The following is a 22,065-nucleotide window of genomic DNA, read 5'->3' as shown; positions in this document are numbered from 1 at the left end:
TGCACAGTTCACTGTCCATGCAAGTCTGCTCGTGAGTTGCATTTTACTGCAAGTTCGGAGGAAAGAACAAGATGCAGAGCAAGGACTGGTTTTCACTCATCTTTGTAGGGAGGAAAAAACCATTGGGAATGATGATCACAGCTGGAAGCTTGTGCTTACTGAACCTGTAGCAAATAATTGTTGCTTGAACTTAGTACTTCCATGCACCACTGGAGCTGCAGTAGAATAAAACCTGTGGTGCATCATTAAGCATGAGCAGGCTGATGACTTGCATATAAAATGTATATTGGTAAACACTGAGCACCTTCTTATTTACTCAGGATTCTCGGCGTTCCCTAGTCTTAAAATGGAAATGCAGATATCGTGGTAACTGACTACTGTGAGCAGGAAACGCCAGTACTTAAATAGCTCCTGCTGTATAAGTCTTACTTATTGCTTGTGTTCTGAAAATTATTCTGGTTTTGCATGTGCTCTAATTTTGAAGCTTTTCCTGAATGGCTTTGAAGTCTTTTGAAAGTTCTCTAGAACTTTTCAAACTTCAAAGATTGATAGTGTTTTCTTTCTGTCCTATATAAGGGATATAGCAGAACTGATCATTTAAGAAACCACATCAGAAAGCCAGACTTTTTTCTTTTAAGATTCCTTGAACCATTCAGAGAATGTGTGCTTTTGCTGGAGGGAAAAGTCCATGAATGCTGTGAATAGTGTTTTACAAGCCATGTTTCCTCAGGATACAAAGAAGGCAGCAAGAGGAGGAAGCAGAAGCAGAGAGAGGAACAGAAGAAGAAGAAGTCAACCAAAGGGAGTTACTAAAATGGACTTCTCTGCTATGCCAATACCTTTATAATAATGACAACTTAATGTTACATTTGAGCACACCTCTTTTGTGTATACTTTTTGATTGTTCACACTGCTAGCAAGGAAGTGACTCATGTTTAAAACTGTACTAAAATTGCACTATGTTATTCTTTTTAGTTTCACGGAGTGGCTTTCTTGCCAGTCAGGTTAGGGAATTCAAACAAGGGGGATCTTGGTTAGGAGTGTGTTATGTTGGAGGATTGGAAAGTGTTACAGAATTTCTTACCTCATCCTTCCCTGGGACTAAAACGACTCCAGTCTAGTGTTTTTTTTATTGGTCTTGTAGAATTTAAAGGGTTGTGCAAATGCCTGTTTGTTTGGCCACTCTGGCATCTCAACATCAGGCCCATTGAAAGAAGAGTCCTGTTCACTCGTGTCATTGGGAATGGGATTGAGACATGAGCTCTTATAGGGTAATTTATGCAAGCTTAACAAGCAACTTTTATGGTGGTTTTTTTTTTTTCCCCCCCAAGCTGGGCAGCAGAGGTTTGTCCCTGCTATTAAAATGTTCCTTCATTTTAAATTGTATCATGAAGTTTTATCCTCTGATTTTAAGAAACTTGGTGTAATGATGGGCTCCTGTAAGCACTCCTGCTGATTTGTTTAAGCATAGTTGACTCCCAATGAATCATTTAGTGAAATCATTCCTTATTTTAAAAGGTTTTTTTCAGAACATAGAGACAAATGATCTAAGTGCTACTTTAAAACTCCTCTTTGTTTCTGCTGAGTAGGTTTTAGATAACAAATATTTTTTCAGCATCCGTGTAAGATTTTATCAAGTTGTTTCTGCAAAGAACTTACACCTTTATGTATGAAAGCATTTTGCATTGGTTTTATTGCAGGACTGATTTTTTTTTTTAGCTTGAAAAGATGTCTTCAATTTAAAATAAATATGTATTTTCTGGCAAGATTACATCCCTGCTTCCCATACTTGTCTCATGTGCATGACACATTGCTTCTCTTAACCTTTTAGTTTGTACAGAGCCCTTCTGTTGCCTTCAGCATTTACCTGCATGCTTGTTGTCAGTATGTTGCCTCCTCTTTTTAACCTCCAGGTAGGAGTTATCAGCTTATGGTTTTGTTTTGTTTCTTTGTTCTTCCTTTTGTCAATACGTTGTTGATGTAACAGACTTAAACCTGGCAATATTGAAAGTCCTTGGTTCCTGGAGAAAGTCGCCATCCTAACGTTTAAAAGATGTAGGAATGCACATAATGGTGTAAGGAAGAAGCTAAACAGAAAAATCAAGTTTGCATTCTAGCCCAGTATGATATAACAAATTCTCCTGTCTCTGGTATCTGAGTGGTTTAGCTTCAAATGCTCACATTGCCCAATGTAACCCTACACAAATATATAACCATACATTGAACTCTGTTAGGATATTTAAATTATGGTTAATATGAAATAAAGTACCAGTTTTCTGTCACTTAAGTACTGCTTTTTTTTGGTGCAGTGTTACTAATATTTAAAAATAAAGAAAATTCTCCTTTATGCTTTGTCCTCTTGCACTGTACTGTAGACTGTAGCTAGCATCAGTTGTGCATGTTTAGTTTCAGTTAAAGTTTAGGGTGTAAGCACAAGGTGGAGAGTTCGTATTCACAAACCCCCCACAAGCTTACCATGAGCAAGTCAAATGGTTGACACTGGAAAACAAGGGTTCATTCTGGCTGGAAACATCACTCTAAGGAGCGTGTACCTTAAATGGAGCTTGCACGTTTGCTGTGCAAGGAACATTCACATTGGATAATACACAACACTTTGAATTGAGAAGTCTCCCTGAGTACATATGCCAGTTTTAAGCTATTAGTACTCCTCATTTGTTGGGATAATGGTGCATGCTCTGGACAAGCAGGAGAGGTTGAGGAAGGGAGAGGTCCCACCAGCGTGGGGCTGTCCTTGTGCTGGGAGCAGCCTCACGTACCAGGACAGAATGGCTCCGGATCAGGAATGTGCCTTGAAGAGTTAGAGGAGACCGGGATTTGGTACATAAATATCTTCTTCTCTCTGATCTCTGTATTAGGCTTGGAGGAGGAGGATAGAGCGTTAATTAGCTAGGACACCTGAAGTGTGTGTTAGCTAGGAAGCCTGTCTCACTAAGGGCATCCATATCCCACTGGAAAGGTGCTGGCAAGCGTGCAACTGGGCTCCTGCTCCTCCCATGGGGAGAAACTCCTGGGAAACAGAGTCCCCACCATGGGCATAATCTTTCCTACAGCTACCTAGAATCTGCCCAGAAATGAGGAAATGTGAGCCCTATTTCCTTCATTCCTTCATCCTGATTATTTCTGGATTTTAACTGAAAGGTAACTGCATAACTGAGCACTGTGAAGCAGGGTTGTCAGCCTGTGCGTAGCACCGTGCTCGAGTGGCTCTGCTGCATGCATAGATGTGGTGCCACGTTTGCCGCGTAGGTATGAGCAGGCACAGATGTGAGGTCTTTGTGTCCCAGTGCGTCCATCTGCTGAAGGGCTGCATGATGATATGGTTACTGAAAGTATGTGTTTGGGCAGGAAAAATGCAGGTGGGTGTGAGACGCCACAGCTGATAACAGATGATGCTGGCCCAAGAGCAGCTGTGAATAAATGTATTGTGAAAGTTGGAGAGAGATTCCTGGCGGTCTTACAACACTTCTGTGGAAGAGCTGAGGACAGAAACAGAGCTAGTTTAAATACAGACCTGACGTGATTTGTAAAATGTATTGCAAAATTATTCTTTACAGAGCAGATACCTGGGCTCAGAGACCCAAAAGTGTTTTTAATCCCATTTAGTATCCCATAAGAAAATTAAATCAATAGAGTAGAAAACACACACTGAGTTGAGTAACAGCGTAATTAAAATATGCTGAAAACAAAACAATTTTATCTTAAGATAGTGGGACAGAATCACAAAGAAGCAAAATCTGGACAGATAAGAGTTTCTGCTCCTCACTTGGAAGGTGCCACTATGAAAATGGCTTAAATTCAGGTTTTCTTCCACACAATTTAGAGATGTGCACAGTTGCTCTTTGAACTAAGGTTTGGCAAGACTTTGATCCTAAATAAATGATGTCAGAGAGTGTAGGTGTCAAAATGATGAAAATGCATTTTTCAAGTTCTTGCCCAGTCTCTCCTCAGTGCTGCTGCCCACCTCCATGGGCAGCTTTCAGACCTGCAAATCCTACGCCCAGAGGTAGCACAAAATGCAGCTTTTCTCTTGTCAGCTTGGCTGGCTTTACAGAGACTTACTTTTCCCCCCTGATTTCAGAATCATCTCATGATACTTTTTATGTATTTGTTGAAATAACATACTGGAAAGATTTTTTTTTTAAAGAAGAGGGTCAGATACCTGGAAAAGGTGTAATACTCATGAGGGGAACACTAAACTGCCTGTTTTCCCAGCCACATCTGAAATGTGTGACTCATACCCACTTGTTCTTCAGCAGTGTTTTCTAGATATGTGCCACCGAACTGGTGCCTCTCAAGTGGTGGGATTAGCTTGTTACCATATTGAACAACACTCTTTTATTCTGCCTGTACAGAAATGTATTGGGGGATTGGACTAGATGATCTTTTGAGGTCCCTTCCAATCCCTAATGTTCTGTGATTCTGTGTGATTCTGTATTAATTCCATTCCCCCCCCCCCATCATTTGGTGTGCCAGTTGCACTGGACTCTCTGTTCCTGGGATGCACAGGTTAGTCCATTCTGCATTTCAGATCTCGGTTGTCTTCCTTTGTGTGCAGTCCTGCTCCTTTATGTCCAGACTTGGCTCATGTTTTAGTGCTCTTTCACATTATCTTGCCTGGGGAGAACCTTATTCCCCTGTAACTCACATATTGGTAGGGGGTGGTGGTAGTAAAATTGCCCATAATCAGGTATTTTTAATTCTCCTCTTCTCTATGAGCAAGCTGGAATCTGATCTTAAGTGACTTTGTATCACTATTTGCAAAATTTTGCTCATTGCTTTCTGTAGCACTGAAACCTCTAGACAAGGGAAGGCAATTCTCCTCTCCACTGATGAGAGTTGAAACAGGGCATGTAAAGCCACAGACAGATGCTCAATTTTAATAAATATTTGTGTTTGAAACTATGATTGATTCAGCTGCCCTGTGTCAGCACATTTTGACTTCTCACAAGTTTTTCTAGTTGAAAAGGATTAGGTGGGGTGTAAGGAAGTGTCAGGTTTGTTAAGCACCTTGTTGGTGCCCTCTTAACTGTTAACTGACAGCAGGAGAAGCATTTCCCAGGTGGCTGAGCTGACCTGAGATGACATTTCCAGGCATGAGGTAGGTCACCTTGCTGCTGTCATCACAACAAGGAACTGCTCATCTTATTGGCACATACTGAACTACAGCGTCAAGTATCCCAGACTTTCCTTCTGCCTCTTCCTCTTCCAGAAGGCCTCATGTTGTCACTGCAAAGCCAGCCCAAAAACCAAGGAGTGTGAGAGGAAGGGCAAAACACACGCTATCATAATGAGTCTGAATGCTTTGATTTCAGAGAAACACCTCAGTGTCTACCTGGAAGTGACCACAGATTTTCTAGGATGTCTTCAAGGATGGAACAAGACCTGACTGCACTGGCTGGATGTTCCATTGCATCTCTTCATCGCTTGTTTCCATGGGCGTGTACATACACCTTTCCACTTAAATAGCATACATAATTTTTTCCATCTCTTGTTTGGAAAATGCTCATCTGTTGGTCAATGCAGAGCGGCTTGCTTGTTCTTTAGGCTGATGGTGGTTGCAATTTAATGAAGTCTTATGATACGGCAGGTGTTATTTTTACATTATCTCAATATTAGAATTGCAGTTGAGAAAGTTTCTTCAACTTAAGAAGCAAAATTTACTTCCATTTTTTTTAAGATGAAAGCTAACAGTGCAAAATGGTAGATCACTCCAAAGCCAGTAGGCAAATACACCTCTTCAGTGTATTAGGTTAAAACTTATGAAATATATGTTTCTGCCTGACTTTTGGAGTCCCAACACATGACATGTTTGGATGTTTTAATATGTTAAGCTGAGCAGTGTTGGTCCAAGTAGGATGGGGCTTTTAGCAGCCTGGTCTGGTGGGAGGTGTCCTTGCCCACGGCAGGGGGGTTGGACTGGATGATCTTTAAGGTCCCTTCTAACCCAAACCATTCTGTGATCCTATAGGTTAGAGCTCCTTTAATAGACTGTGTGCTCAAAGCTGAGGAAGGGAAGGAGCTCTAAGGAGATGTGAAGGAGCTGACGCTTCCCACGGCACCTGGAAGGGATGCTCACCAAAGGTGCATGACTTGATCCTGGCAGCATATGCAAGCCACAACCTGCCACACTGGTGGTGGTGTGACAACATGGGTTTTACGACTTCGGGATTCCAGGAGAGGAGATAACCAGCACTAGAGCCTTCCCAGTGCTGTCAGTCATGCGTTATACCCATAAAAATGATTTGTCAGCTACCTGGCCTGCTGTCCTGTCTTTGATAGTGACTAATGTGGGTGCCTAGGGGAGAGTACATGAGCAGGCTAAGCTTGTAATTATACTTCACCAGAATGTTTTCCCAGCTGCGGCACTTTGTGGGTCAGAGGCTCCTGGATCCAGAAACAGTTTTTCTGTTGCCCAATATTTTTTTCCATTAACTTGTTCAATTGCCTCTTAACCTAGAAAACTGCTCAATATCCACAGTGTCCTATGGCAAGGTATTCCTCATCTGACTTTGCTGGGTAATGATAGCCCCTGTGTGATATGAACCTTTCTCCTGTAAGCTTCCTTTGGTTTCCTCTCCTCCTCCATCCTGACATTGGATGAGACAATGAACACCCCATCCTCATTCACCTTTTACTTTCATGATTTTACACATTTCGCTCATGTTCGCCTTTGGTTAACTCTTTTGTGGCTCAAGAGGTCCAACATATTGAATCATTTCTCACAGAAAAGCCATTTCCTACCTTTGACCCTCTCAGGTTAGGAAAGCTGATTAAACAGCGGCTGTTGCTCAGCTCCGTAAGTTGTGCTGACTGCCTGGACGAGCATGCCTAGCATTTTAGCAACTTGCTAATACCCCATTATAAGCCTTACAGCAAGAGAAGGAGGCCATGCAAAGCCTGGGATGCAGGAAGAGCAGACCAACACTCGAGACTCAGCTCTGATGCTCTCAGTCTCACCAGGCTCTCATGGGCTCTGGAATGAGAATGCATGAGCTCATGGCAGTGATGGTATCTCCAGAGCATGGTCTTACACACCTTCACCTTCCTTCCCACCCTCTCAGCCAAAATCGCATCACAGGGCATTCCTTGGCAGCTGACGGGACACACACCTCCTGACGCAGGCACAGCTCCTGCCGCCACTCATGGTTCCTCGGGCTGCAGGAATCACCCGTCTGTACCTCTGCTTGGCTGGCAGCACACAGGCTGTGGAGCAAGTGCCTTGCTTTGTTGTAAGGAGCACCTGGTGTTGCCCATGCCAGTATGCCTGCTCCCACAGAAAACCGGTGTCGGCTGTATGATCCCTGCCAACCAGAGAGACGGCGGGCCTGGTAACCTTGGAAAGACACCTTGCTCCTGGTGTGACACATCCCTGCAGGCAGCGCCTGGAGACGAGGGCAGTGCAACTCCACATGGCCCTGATTTCTGCAGCACTGCCCACAGCAGCTTTTCTGCTTTCAGCTCCTTTCTGTCCAACCTGCAGATGATATTTCTCATCTGTAGCAATCTGGGCTGTGATTTTCCCTATTCCCCTCAGCATTTTTTGTGCAGAGCCAGCTGTATGCAAGCTGTAAGCAAGTATTTCCTTACTGGATTTAGGGTCACTGACATCATTTGGGAAGTCTTAAACGGCTGGGAGTTAGTTATGAGGAAACATCAGTGATGGTAGGGAGGATCCAGAGAGATGGGAGGATGCGGGACATCAAACACTGATTCTTGAAGTGCAAAGTCAAAACTGGACCATTGACACAATCCCCCAGAAAGGTTGTTTCTGGACCTGTTAAAGTTCAGAGGGTGTCTGGTTGAGATCCAGCTCCACTTTAAATGTGATTTTATCCTGCTAGGTTTTCTATCTGTGCAAACACAGGTGTGAGCGACAGATAACCTCTGCTCACTGTGTCTCTGCTCCAGCAGATAGCCCTGCTGCAGTTTTTTTTCAGATGCACCTAAGCCCATGGCCTCTTGTTTCTCAACAGGATTCACGTTTGGTGGTGGTGGATTTTTAATCAACATAATTACTTCCCTTAGAACCACAGATTTTTCTATCATGAATGCTTAGGAAAATATTATTCAGCTGATGTGTAATGCAAGTCTCAGGTTGCATTAGGATGGGATGTGATAGAACACGATGGTAATGAGTCACCTTATATCATGTTTTAGTGTGATGTGTCAGCAGAGAAAGCCAGAGTGCGATAGGTGTTTCTACCAGACCAATTAGGAAACAACTGCTGGTTCATGCAGAGATTACTAAGATTTTCCTAGGTTAGTTAGCAGATAGGTTTAGGTTTGTGGTTTAAGCAATGTTTTCTTTAAGTTGCTAACAATGAGCTACCTCAGAAACTATTTTCCACCCAGAAAAGTCATCAGTCTCTTGTCACCAAGGGTTAACCTTGCTTGAAAACTCCAGTCATCAGGACAAGACTGTCTCTCCTGGGATACTTTCTAGGATACTTTCTGCTGACATTGACTAGAAGAGGGTGATGATGCCATTGCCTGTTGCTGCTGTAGAACTGAGACTATGAAGGCATGATTTGGAAAGTCAGGAGGTTAGAGCTGGTCCTATACCTCTCAATTTAATCCAGAGAGTGACAGATGCCCAGACACGGGCAGAAAAACTCAAAGAGTTTTCAAGGTAGGCTTTTCATCTCCATTACTGCTGGCTGCATTGCCGGCAGTCATTATGAAGAAGCGTACAGGACCTTTCAGGACATCACACCAGCCCTGGGAATGAAATTGTGTCCACGGGACAAGGGTGATGGAATTGGTGGAGGCCAATGGGTCTCAATACATGTTCACCAACAGTCTGGTGAGACCTACAGCCAACTGCTTTGCCTCCTGTCGAAATGCCCATAGATTTGCCAGGGCTGCCCAAGCAAACAGCCACTCAGCTGGGCAGTCTGGAAGTATCTGGTGTACATGATCTGCTATGGTGATGGTGGGTGATGCCTTTTTTTTGGTATGTTTAGTAAATTTAGAGAATAAGGATTTATATGTTCCACTTCTCTTGTGGTACTATTTATTTTGAATGTGAGCGAAAGGAGGGGGCTGCGGTTTCTGGCCCCTCACACAGGGGACAGATTTGGGCAGGTATATGTGTCTCCATTCCCACAGCTCTGTGGCTTCTCCTGACTGCGACTCTTCGGCAGCCCCCATCCCTTTAGCCCTACACCTCTCCACAACAGAAAAAGTCAATTCAGTGAAATGCTCTGGGGCTTTTGCTGTGTAAATGAACAGGGACCAGGGTAGGACCTTGCCCTGTGTTTTTATACCATGGTGTGAACTCCCCTCCTCTGGCAGCCTCACACCATTAACCCCTTGCAGCCCTGGTTTGAGGAGAAGGTGTCCTCACTGGGTTGTAAATGCTTCAGAGGAGGCATCTGGGGAAGGAAGCTGAATAATGGAAATGTTAACAGACCTTTCATTACACACCCGATACATCATTATTTATTCTCTTTGCTTTTGTCTCCTCTTTTTATAGATTTTTTTTCCCTCCTGATCAATAGTATTCATCCTACTCAGTGAACAGGCTTGATAATGTTTTTATGGTGCAAAAATTACTGTTGCTTTGACTGGCTCCTATTACCAGGCAACACCGCTTGGCAGAAAACAATGAATCTTCTTATTATTTGGAAAATAAATGTGATTTATGGGAGCAGCAATCAATAGTGGTCTGTGTCTTGCTGTCAGAATGCTTGCTTTCTTGAAATAAGGCTTTTACCTTTGGAGTGTGAAGGCTGTTTGTCTAGTCCTGCGGAGCAATTCATAATATATATATTTTTAATCACAGCTTTTATTAAGCATTTTAAAAAAGATGATGATAAAGAAAACATCTGTTGTCTTTTTAAGGGTTCGATGCCTATGTGGAAAGCAGTTGAGTAGGTGTGAAGTTAAGCACACTGGCAGGGATATGCTGTGGATACTGAAGGTGCTGGAGGGAGGAGGAGGAAGGGGAAAGCCAACCATCAAGGACTTGCTATTGCTTCCCTGCACTCATGAGAGAGATGAGGGTTAGCACTAAGGATTTATTATAAGAATTCTACAGTACCAATGGCAAGAAATGGACCAATTTGACTGCAAGAAAGCAGAGTCGCTTCACCAGACAGCTGTGCAAGACATTACCTAGAGATGTCTGGGGAGGCCCCTGAGGCTGTTCCTACATTTTCTGTTCACTCTTGCTCTTTTGCAGCCACCTCTCTGCTGCCCACAGGTTTGTCCTATCTACTGTGGGCAAACTGCTACCAGACAGTGCAGGTGTGGGCCCTCTTCCCATTAGTAAATAAAGAGCTTACCTGTTTGGGGAGACTTTTTCTGTCTCTCTTAGGGCAAAGGAACTAAGGGAGCTCTTCATCACTTTGGATTTTTTAACTTTTTAATTAAAAATAGATCTAGTCTCCAAGTCCCCTCAACAATTTGGCTTATTCCAGGCTTAACAGTGATTTAAACTACAGTTCTGGTTATTTACACAGAGAGAGGAGGTTGTCTGGCTGAGTGCATATATGAGCACTTCTGCAAGGAACAACAATTGAAGCCAAATTTTCTGTCAGGTAAAGTTTTATTTTGGAGATGTTTTACTATCCCTTCCTGCTATCCTTCTTGCTCTGCTCTGGGCCTATTTCTGGTCAAGCTGAAGTGAACACCTGAAAGTTGTTTCTTTCTTCATAGAAATAAATATGCAGGCATACATATGCATACACATGTATATGTACCTTAAGCACCATTCTGGACGTTTTCAACTACTTTTCTTAGGCCAAGAGGATGGATACTGTCCTAGCAGCTAGGAGGATGAAGTAAACTGGAATTGCCTTCACCAGTCTTAGAAGAGTAGAATCAGCAGTTTTCTGAATATTTGTATGCAAAGCCTTTATTTTTCAGGCCTCTGAGTTTATGTTCAGGTAATGCCAAACTTTTGGGTGATTTAAGCCTGATCTGGGTCTCCTCAGTGGAACTCCTTTGTTTTATGATCAGGAGGGGAATATTATGAAAATCTGATCTGCTACTTTACAGGAGGCCATATAATGTCACTTAATGATGCCTGCATTAAAGTTATGATCTCATGCCTAACCCAGCGTTCCTCATACAGAAATACAGAGCCACAACTGGAATAATTATCTCTTTTAGGCATCAGCCCTTACAGAAGATGCTTCAGTTTACAGCTGCTGCTTCCAACCACCTGCCTGTCCACTGCAATGTCTTCACACAGGCAGGGCAGCCTCTGGCCAGGGCTAAACATTGGGTTTGTGCTGAGTTGGCTGCAAGGAATGGGTTTCAGTGGGTAAAATACCATAAATACAGCTGCCAGGGTAGCTAGACAGACTTTGATAAATATAATTACACTGTTGTTAAAGTGACTTTGGTGTAGTATATTTCTTTGACTTGCAAGAGTTGGATAGAGAGCTGTGAAAGGGAGTCCACAGTTTTGTTTCCTTACCTTAAATTACAGCCCCAGGACAGAGCTGTATTCTTGTACTTCGAAGATTAATTTAATTTATACCAGGCTCTGTCCTTCAGTCTGGGATTTTTGTCACATGGATGCACTTACTGCAGGTGCAGCTTTTCCTGCTGTCCCACTTTGGAGAGGATGTATTTGTGTCTGTTTACCTGGCTATTGGTGTAGAGTTAGGCACTGTGTTTTAGCACTGTATTTCCAGTGATAAGTACCTTTACTGGGATAATGACACATGAATGTGAAGACTGTAATTATTACAAGTTAATTATACCAACAGAGATAGTCTGAGGTAAAAATCTGGATTTATTTAAGGCTTTACTTATGTAATGTAAATAAGCTATTGCTATATCTATCATTACAAGAATCTCACTCTTAAAGGACCTTTTATTTTGATTGCAAAACAGAATAGCCAAGTAAGAGAAGTACCATACTGCTGTCTAAGAAACTGGTCTTAACTTGATGAGATTATCAGGATGTGTCCTCTATAAAACATCCTGAAAAGGTCTTCCTATGTAAATTAAACCTTGTGAAGTGCACAATGCTTTTCTGAATGAAATGAGTAATTCCTTAATTTAGTCCTGGCAGTTGCTGCGCTATTTGCACTAACATATACTGGTAATCAGTGAATTAAATCACAATGCATCCTTCCAACTGCAGTGTTGAAGAAATCCCATCAACCCACATTATCTTAAATCAGCTTTCGCCAACTAATTTGTATTGCTTCAAACGTGGAGCACTTTACTGTGACGAGTTAACTCCGATATGTACATAGTAAACCCCCAAATCCTGCTATCATTTATGAGCCTGGAAGGAGCTATGCTTCACTAAGCTTAATGTACTCCCATCAGGTTTCTGACTTCATAAATAAAGCAGTGCTCTGCTTTCCCCCTAGGAAGAGGTTGTTGTGTTCCTGACTCTCTCATCAAATTGTTATTAATACAAATCGTTACTAACACAGCTTTTTAGCATCAGCCAAAACGTTCTACTTTGTAAGCTACTTCATCCTCACTTTGAGACAGGTGAATTTCCTGGCACCTTACCCTAATTTACCAGCTTTGTAAAAAAAATCCGTTATTATTTCTTCTTTAGAGTCCTTCTCATCTTCTGCCATTCCTGAGCATTTGGGGCTGCAAAGCTTATTAGTCTGCTTATTAATTTGTGGGAGGAATCAGCCCTTACAGATATGACGTTCAAAGTTGGAAATTTGCTGGAGCGAGGGTGGGCTGGAGGCAGAAAGTGGTTTGCTGTATGATGCATGGCCACATTGCAAACATAACTGTACTTGAGAAGGCGGCTTTCATGGTTTAGAGCGTAGCCTGGGACTTAGAGGATCTGCATGCTGTCCTTGACTCTGCTCCTGCCTTCTTGAGACAACCTTAAAATGGTTACCAGTCAATCTCTCTGTTCCTCATCTATAAAATAAGGTAATTTAAACCTTTGCTCCTGCACTTCATTCAATCTATTTAGCTCATTAATTCTTCAGGCCAGGAACTCAATCATGCTGCTTCACAAGGCAAGCACACAGAGAAAGAATGCGGAGCAATACAGATTAAACAGTCTTGTAGTTTATAAAAATTAAATTCAACCCCACAGAGTACTCCCTCTTACCACCAATCCCAAGATAGCACATTTCTCCCTCTCCCTGCTAAGTGCCCTGCTCCACCCTTCTGCCAGTGGCTCTCCTTGCATCTCCTCTCATGCTGCCTAATTGTATTTGCAGTGCAAGTATTTGTACAAGCACAGCCATATCCGAGGGCTTTCCGAGAGATAAGGGGTTGTATTTCACTTCTATCTGAAAAATAATGTAATTAGTTTATCCCATGTTTGTCAAGAGAAAACAAAACTGAACAGCTTAAATGGTATTTGGAGAAGCAACACATTCCTGCCCTTTGGCACAACTCAGCTGTATCTCTTTATCCAGCTGCACCTGTGTTATCATGTCCACCACTCTGGGATGTGACACAGAGTGGGGCTGAAGGAAGATAGCATCTTTAGAGGAAAGATTCAGCACATCCATCACAGGAAAAGTTATTAAATTCCTTCAGTTATTTGTCTTCTGCATTTGTAACCTGTGCTTTTATAGGTACCCACATTTTTGGGGTGCGGGTTAGTGCAGAAGCAATGTCACTGTTCTCTTCTGGCTTTCCCTCAGCTCTGCCCCCAGCACGCTGGACTGAGTCCCATTGGAGTGGAACAGACCCAGTAACTGTCCTCTGGAGGGGTTTAGATATGTTTTCCCTCTTGTTAGACAAACCTAATGTAACCCTAAGCATCCAAGCCAACTAGTGTGGTGAAAGGATGCTGTAATATCTCAAGAATCCACAGCGAAAGGAGGAACATTTTAAAAGGCCCCCAAAACAGCTACCTTTAATGGAATTAGTTAGCTTAGCTAAATAAATAAGAAGCTATTGCTTGTGGAAAAAAAATATCAGTGATTTCCCCTGAGGTAAAATCAGTAGAGCAAAAGAAAAAAAAAAAAGTCTAAGAAAAAAAATCCCTCACCGTAAACCCAAAGGGACTTGTCAGCTCTACGGCAGAAATTGGAGAGACCACTCAAGCAAGAAGAGGATTAGGCTATCTCCTATCAAAGCATGCATGGACTGAATTTTTACAGCAACTTAAAGAAAGTGGTGAGGTTTTGGTTTTTTGGTTTTTTTTTTCCATTACCAGCTGTGGCAAAGACTGGAAGAAAAAATGTCCACAACACAGTTCCTAAGGTAATGTCTTTCCAGTAGGACCAGTGCCTACACTTTCTTTCTACACCCATCAGCTTTAACGATTATAAAACTGCTCTGCTTTCCACAGTGACCCCAAAGGCAGTGTGAAACATCTATGCCTTTGGTTAAATCTATGATGATTCATGTCCCATGGTGCTGGACACGAGAGCAAGCTGGCCTGGGTGTGAGAAGGAAAGGACGTAGTTGGTGACGAAGGGTCCTGGATGCTGCCTGATGCAAGAGAGCTGGAAACAGCTATGCCACCATGAATCCTGCCTCCTGATCCCCTCTGGCCTGCGCTCCTGATCCCAGACACATCAGTGCTCAGCTATTTTGAATCTATGCAGGCTTCCAAAAATACCAGGCGTGCCCTGAGCATACTTACATTAGCACAGCCTCCGCCGTGAGAATGCGGTACAGCCTTGTTTGCTCCGTCCTGGGAGCACTGCGCTTGCCCGCCGTGCCACCCCCCTGCTGCTGCAAGATAATGTGACTGTATTTACAACTAGCAGAAATTGGGCAAATTATTACTGCAGTGTGAATAAATGATTCCTTATTAAAAGTAATTCTTTTTTTTTCACTGAGACTTCAGCTTTTCAGACTCTGCCTTTGCTCAAGTGTGTAGTTCACTCTAAGCAAGATGAGGAGCGCATTAATTACATTACTGGCGTACAGGCCTCAGCTGTGGCACAAGTCACCTCATTGCTCTGGTCCTCTTCTTTACAAGGTACCATCTCCTCTAGGCTCAGTCCAGCTCCATCCCTCTCTCTGTGATTTCTGCAGCTTCTCAGGCTGGGCTGCTGGCAGCTTTCAGCGGGCACAGATGAGCTCACCTATGTTTGGGTGGTCCCTTGTCTTACTTATTACATGGCTCCTGCAGTCATTTTATAGTAAACTACACCAGGATAACGTAACTGGGCATCTTCACTTGCCCATCTTCAGACCTGCTGCTGCACTGTGAGTTTGGTGACTGGTGCTTCACTGTCACACTGGGATTCAGCCCTGCTCCCAACATCTGTTTTTGTCTTTATCTGGTTTTCCCCTAAGTAGAGAACAGATATGGGTTTAATTTAAAGTCTCCTTCTGGGCTTTCAACTCACTCTTCTAAAAATTATTAATTCCAGGACAGACAAAATTTTCTCTCTCTTTTTCAGCCTTAGATTCTGGTGCTGCTGAGGTAATGTGTTGCTGTCTGTCTAGCTTTAGTTATAAAGCCTTTGCCACTGTATAACTCCTTCCCTTTCTTTTTCTGGTCTTTTTTTGTTTGTTTGGGGTTTTTTTGGTTTTTTTTTTTGTGTTTTTTTTTTCCCCTACTACTTTATCACCAGCTGCAGAAAAACTGTTATCTCCTTCCTATGGGCAGGGCACAAAGAGATAAAAAAACAATTTCAGTGCCAAAGCTCAAAGTCTACCTGTCCAGACTTCAGCCACCACCCCTCCTTGGCTAAACCCAACAGCGTCCTAAGCCTTGAGCCTCCTTGCGTTCTGTTTGGAGATTTCCATAAACATCCCTACGTGTTCTGCATTCAGAGACACAACCACCAAGTCCATGCAGCAACCTGTGTTCCTGCTGGTAGCCACCAGTGAGGTGCTCTGTGACCATTTTCAGCTTCAGAGCCTATCCTGAAAAGGGCCATGTGCCTAAAGACAGTCTCAATTTATGCTCAGCAGATGAAACCTTCTGCTGGGATAGAGCGGGGACAGGTTCACAGCCCTCAGCAGCCTGAAGGCTTCACAGCATTATCTTCTTCCAACAAGGCTCTTCTCTTGGAGGGAGGAGAAAAACCGGGCATCTTAAACACCTAAGGATTTCCTACAGCATAGGAAAGCTTCAGACAAGAATACATCTTAAGACTCCTGCAGCTTGTGAGCACTGTGAGCACCTTGCAATGGGCTCCATAGGTCTGCAGCAGCAACCCTGCCTTTGAGATGTCACATTTTGTAAAAAATGGTAGATTTTACCTCAACTTCTACCATCAATAGAGCCATCTTCATAGGAGAGCTTCATATGGAAGTGGGTTTTCTTAGTCCCTTCTACTACAACACTTTGTGGGGTCAGTTTACCTTATCTTGATGTTCCCTAAGGCATTTGACTTGCAACGCTGCTCTTTTTAGGTATGAGAGGTACTGCTTATATATCTAATCTTAAGTAACTCACCCAAGTTAAAATAGAGTATTTATTCTGAAGCTAAGATATCAATCCAGTTTGAATTTATACCTCCCTTTTTAACCTCAAGACTTCTAAATACAATTGTTTCAGTGTATAAACATTATGTTATCAAATAGTATCAAAGGATGCTGTCAATTTAGATATGGCTGTATCAAGGCTCATTATGTGGTTAAAATGGATTCTGTATCTTCTTAAGTTTATACATTTAGCTTCAAGCATTGTATTATGACTGGTACTAATTACAACCTTTCAAAATAAACATGCATGTATTGTTCTATATTGTAACTAAAGTGACCCTACCCCTACTATGGCTAGTTTTCCTGTTTTAAAAATTCTTCTAACTGGGATTTTGTAGACCAGTACTGCCTTCATTGCATTGTTTCAGATTAATAATTCTGATGCCAGGGAAATATTTTACTGATAGTTCTCTCATCCCCTGGAAAATCCATTCATACTTTAAAAACTTTGAAGAAAACCAGAAATTTGCCAGTTCCCAACTGTCATTTGCTCTTTACCGCCCACTTTTGGAGCCTTGCCACAAGCTCTCATCAGTCAGCTCGTGATGTATACACAGCTCTTTCAGCATAACGTATGGCTGTAGACAAGACACAGGCACATGAAAATAACGGCTGCTGATTTCACTATCAAAATGCTCTTTGACCTTGACCCCTGGCTGGAAACCACTATATTATTAATTCAAGTCTCATGTTGTCTCTTCTTTTTGCTTGCAATACATGTTCTGTGTAGGCTTTATTACTAAGTATGGGTTACAGATTTCAGAAACTGGGAATAAAATCACCCTGTTAGCATGATACCCCCAAATACCAATCTGTCTGCCAGGTTTCTCATGGGAGCTAGTTACTCTTTGCACGATCTCAGCACCTTCCTACTGACCCAGCGCAGGAGCAGAACTAATATTAGAAAGCCCTAACCTCACTGTTAGTGTAGAATAATTTTCTTTAATACCACTAGCCTAAATCCCAACTGAATTTATTTGCCGAAACATGAGCCCTTGGTGCAGCACAGATACCATTTTTTAGTGAAAACATAGATTCTTGCTTAGAAAGATTTATCTGATATTAATGACAGAGCTGCATTTAGATTGCATGAATCAGTACGTGCCATAAACTGCTGGAAGACTCGTTAAACCTGATGAATTAAATAACCCTCCTGGGCTGAAGAGAGATGATGCTGTTATAGTTTATGATATACCATATATCACATCTGTTTGTTATTGTTCTACCCGTGTTATTTTATGTGTAAAAGGGATAATGCCAGCAGGAGTAAGTCCTGCTTATTTTGGAAGAAACAGATGCTCTGCAAACAGGAGACAGTGCAAAAAGCCTGGAAATTGGGAAATCTGCTGGAAATCTGAAAGTCTAAGGAAGTGCTGGAGGAGCTGTTTATATGGAGAAAGAGCCTGAAGAATATTATTATGGAGTAGTTATTATAATGTGAGGTCTTTTTACAGTAAAACAACATGTGTTCTCATTTTAATTCCTTTTGAGTGCTCTCCCTTTGAAAGTGCTGCCACAGGGACTGCTTATCCACTCCTTGGGTCTCTTAGGTGGGAGTCCGGTACCTGATGATACTGATACTGATATGCATCTCCTCTTGTGTTCCCAGGGAGCGCTGGACTGGGGCCCAGATCTGCATTTCAGAGGCTCTCTAAACTGTTTAAGGCTTGGGCAAAGGTAAATCCTCTTAAAATAGCAAGCCAAATATAATTCGCTTTGTGTTTGTTATATAAGCTCTTTTTAATTTTTTTGGTTAGCTGGTAGCACATTTCCTCCAGTTCTCAGGTTTACACTTTGGGCTGGCTGGCTGGGAGCAGCTCCCATCAGCCTGAGTCAATTCCCAATGGAGTCAATGAATTCTGAGCCAGGCCAGCTGCCCTTGGCTGCGAACTGTAAAATAAATATTTCTCTTAAACATGGAGCATCTCGACTATTCCAAGAATGTCTCAAAAGCCAATCTAGGCTATGTCAGCTCTTCTTCATATGCAAAGGGGAAAAATCCTTTCAGAACTGAAGCATGGGAAGTATGTAATGTTGAGATGCGTCATTGTCTAAACTTTGGGCAGGGTGGGATGTTAGGGAAGGTTTCCAGGGAACCAGAAAAACTTTCACAAACTTATTGGCTGACACCCACAGCAAATGTCATTCCAGATATGGCAGGGAAATAAGCAGCTCTATAGCAAAAAGTAAAACCACATCCAAAAATAAAGACTATAATGTTTATATTTTAATGTTAAATGGTAAGAATTCAAGTGCTGTAAAAGTCAATGGGACTAGGGAAAAAACTTACGATCCCTGGTAGTATTTAAATGAGTAATGTTCTATGATTCTGGTTAAAAACTATTTGAGTGTGAATTGTTTACTGGCTTTAGGAGGGACTAGCCTTTAAGTTACATATAATGTGCTTTGCTAAACTGTGGATGAAATTTGTCTCACCTGGCCAGTGATGGGTCACGCTGTGATAAGAACCAAGTGTCTCTGGCTTAAAGTGTATGTTTTAAATGTAATACATAGATAAACAAAGGGCAAAAAAGCTACCTTTCAGAGAAGTCTACCTAGGACTCCAAAAATTCTCACTCAGCCTACATAAAATTATAAAAGTAAAGAAGTATTCAATACCACTGATAGCTAAAGCTCTGCTTAACTAGAACCAAATACTTAACTATGAAATTGGTCCTGCTCCATGCAAGACATTGTCCTCTACTGATTCTCCTCTTATGTGTCCATTTGCTCGTTTCTTAGCTCTCTTTCCATCCTTCTCTGGGGCATCATTGGCCTTGATCCCCAGGTCCAGTATTCTCTTAGTGCTGGCAGTTCCGAATTACTGGATTCCTTGGGTTGCAAGCATCCATAGGGAGGTGTCTCCACAGATCCTGCTGTCTAAGCACCTCCTGCAGTCACTAGAGCGCTAGTCAACGCAATCTGTTGACTCAGAAGAATATCTGAGCTCGTCCTAAAGTACTGACCTACCTTTGCCCAGCGGACTTGCCCTCTGAGCTCTAGTGGATGGGTAAATCTCTCCTCCAGACACCCAGTGCTTCATACCTAGACTCTTGCAGGTTCCTTTCCACTGCCCTTGAGAAATTCAGTCCTACCCCACTCCTCCCCACAGGCTATCAAAGGTCATTCTCCAGCCTGGATCACCTCTAACCTTTCTTTTTCCCTACTGACACATTTTTCTCAAATAGAATCACAGAATCATAGAATGTGTTGGGTTGGAAGGGACCTTTAAAGCTCATCCAGTCCAACCCCCCTGCAGTGACCAGGGACAATGTTACCAGATCAGGTTCCTCTGAGCCCCACCAAGCCTGACCTTGAATATCTCAAGGGATGAGGCTTCCACCACCTCTCTGGGCAACCTGTTCCAGTGATCTACCACCTCATGGTGAAGAACTTTTTCCTAATATCCAATCTAAATCTATTCTTTTCTAGTTTAAAACTATTACCCCTCATGCTATCACTACATGCCCTAGCGAACAGCTCTTCCCCAGATTTCTTATAGGCACCTTTCAGGTATTGGAAGGTTGCTATAAGGTCCCTCTGGACCTTTCTTTTCTCCAGGTTGAACAACCCCAACTTTCACAGCCTGTCTTTGTAGGAGAGGTGCTCCAGCCCTTTGATCATCTTTGTAGCCCTCCTCTGCACCCGCTCCAGCACTTCAATGTCCTTTTTGTGCTGGGGACTCAATACATTGAACACAAGCTTCTTGCTTTGGCTCTCAGGGTGCAGCTTGGCTTCTGCACCAGCTTTCATTGTCTGCCAAAGTGAGTGCTCCCTGCCAGACTGCCATCATCTCCTGGTTAAATTTTCCAGCAAGCACCCATATCTTCTATCAGGATCTCAGACTTGGGAGAGATATCTTGCAAACAGCTGCAAAGCTGCATCATTACCTGTCCTCAAAGCGCTTACTTAAATTCTCCTTTGTCATAAGGCTTAAATGAAAAAACAAAACAACACCACACCTTTGATTTTACACAGACTAAAAAGTATATTATAATAAATAATATTTTAAAAAATTATTTCCCATATTCCTGTATATGTTTTCTTACACTTTAATTATAAACTCTTTGGGGTAAGAATTGCATTCAGGAGTTTGTTATTAGGACTGAGAAGACATAAATACATCATAAGGATAAATAAAGGAAGGCAATAACATTTTCATTAAGGAGAAGGACATGCCTAAATTTCTTATCTGTTGGATGTTGTAAAGTCCAGTAGGAATTGTAACTGTTTACCTAAATCACTTCTGTTTTTTCTAAGGTAATAAGGTGTGGTGTTAGCTTTGGGAGATGTGAGAGCATCTCACTCCCATCAACAGAATAAAACACCAGCTTCTTCTTCAATGCTGCATTTTTTGGAGAAGCCACTGGAGGGACACCTCCACTACAAAACTAAAACCAGCTGCAACCTGCTCCAGCGCTTCCAGCCCTGTCCGCTCCTGCTTGCTCTCGGGTGAGAGACTCCAAACCCGAGCATTATTTTTCTTGTTACAAATTATTTCTGGTTAAAAATTAAAGACTTAACATGACCTAAAATTATTACTTCTATAGACACAGGAGGAAAAGAAAGAAAGGAAAAAATGCTTTTGGGTCACTTCAGACCTCAAGCTCAAAACTTCATGGGGGGACATCAGAAGGCCTTCTCCTGCAAAGCCCAACTTGCAGAAGTGAGGCTGGCTCACACAAACAAAGGCTGCAAGACCAGGCCAGGAACAGCTGGAGTAGAAGTCTGCAGCCAACGGAGACATTTTGGCCACCAAGTCATCTCTGCTGACCAGGCTGTTCCCCTGCTGCTGCAAGTTTTTGTGAGTGACGGCTGTAGCAAAGCTGAAATAATCTCTTACTGGGTCTCCCAGGAGCTGCAGAATTTCCCTTTTCTTTTCCACATCAAGACCACTGTTATTGCAAGTTGACTCTTGCCAAATTACACTTTTTTTTCCTAAGCTAAATAAACTAGTATTTACAGCCATCCACTAGTTTTGTGTAAAAAATAATAGGCATCCAGAAAGTAGCAATCTGAGGAAGACATGCCAAATGTGTCCAAAACATATCTCTGTGCAAATACGATTCTATTTTTGTCTGAAACAGAGGGCAGGAAACATTTATGTTCCTGAGTATCTAAATTTATCTTGAAAAGAATATTTATTAAGGTCACCATAGAAACAGAAATTTAGAAATATTAGACTTATTCCAGTTGTTACAATTACTATTACCTACACAGCATGATCTGTTATATAGCAAATAATGAACACCTCATGATCTGTTATAAACTTATTCCTGAGATTTTTGCTCTTTGATGGAAAAAAACCCCAAAGAAACCTTGGAATATTTACCTGGAAGTAAAGATGCAAGGAAAAAGTTTGAACTTGCAGTGCATAATTTTAGGGCAGTACCCAGGAGTGTTTGTCAGATTTTAAAATGCTTTTTTAAATTCACTGAATAATTAGCAAGGTCCATGGCTAATGGTACACAGTTAACGAAGAATCTGCTCTGCCTGGTGATCCAGTGGGCTCTCTACATCAACAGTTGTCACAGCTACTGCTTATAAAGCCATTTTAAAAATGATTTGCAGGCGACCATTTTTGTAGCATGACTTCCTCGACCACAGCATCCCATGGTGGACCCAACGCTGAGCTGCAGCCCACGCTCTCCCTGCCCAGGATGGGTCCCTCTGGTTTACGGAGGGGATTACAGATGC

At 42.3% G+C, this 22,065-nt stretch overlaps 1 protein-coding gene across 1 annotated transcript in view; it reads left to right on the top strand.

The window, feature by feature from the left end:
- The window catches only part of DNAJB6 (DnaJ (Hsp40) homolog, subfamily B, member 6), a 50,715-nt gene extending 48,367 nt beyond the window's left edge, over window positions 1-2,348 (top strand). Inside the window, exon 9 of the mRNA XM_010185873.1 lies at window positions 731-2,348. Coding sequence (XP_010184175.1) covers window positions 731-813 — 83 coding nt within the window. The 3' untranslated portion in view covers window positions 814-2,348. The remainder of the gene's footprint in view (window positions 1-730) is intronic.
- Window positions 2,349-22,065: the final 19,717 nt, after the last annotated feature.

The sequence above is a fragment of the Mesitornis unicolor genome, unplaced genomic scaffold, assembly GCF_000695765.1.
Source record: "Mesitornis unicolor isolate BGI_N332 unplaced genomic scaffold, ASM69576v1 scaffold9476, whole genome shotgun sequence".
Classification (NCBI taxonomy): domain Eukaryota; kingdom Metazoa; phylum Chordata; class Aves; order Mesitornithiformes; family Mesitornithidae; genus Mesitornis; species Mesitornis unicolor.
Note: the sequence above shows the minus strand (reverse complement) of the source record. Positions and strands in the feature narration are given on the sequence as shown.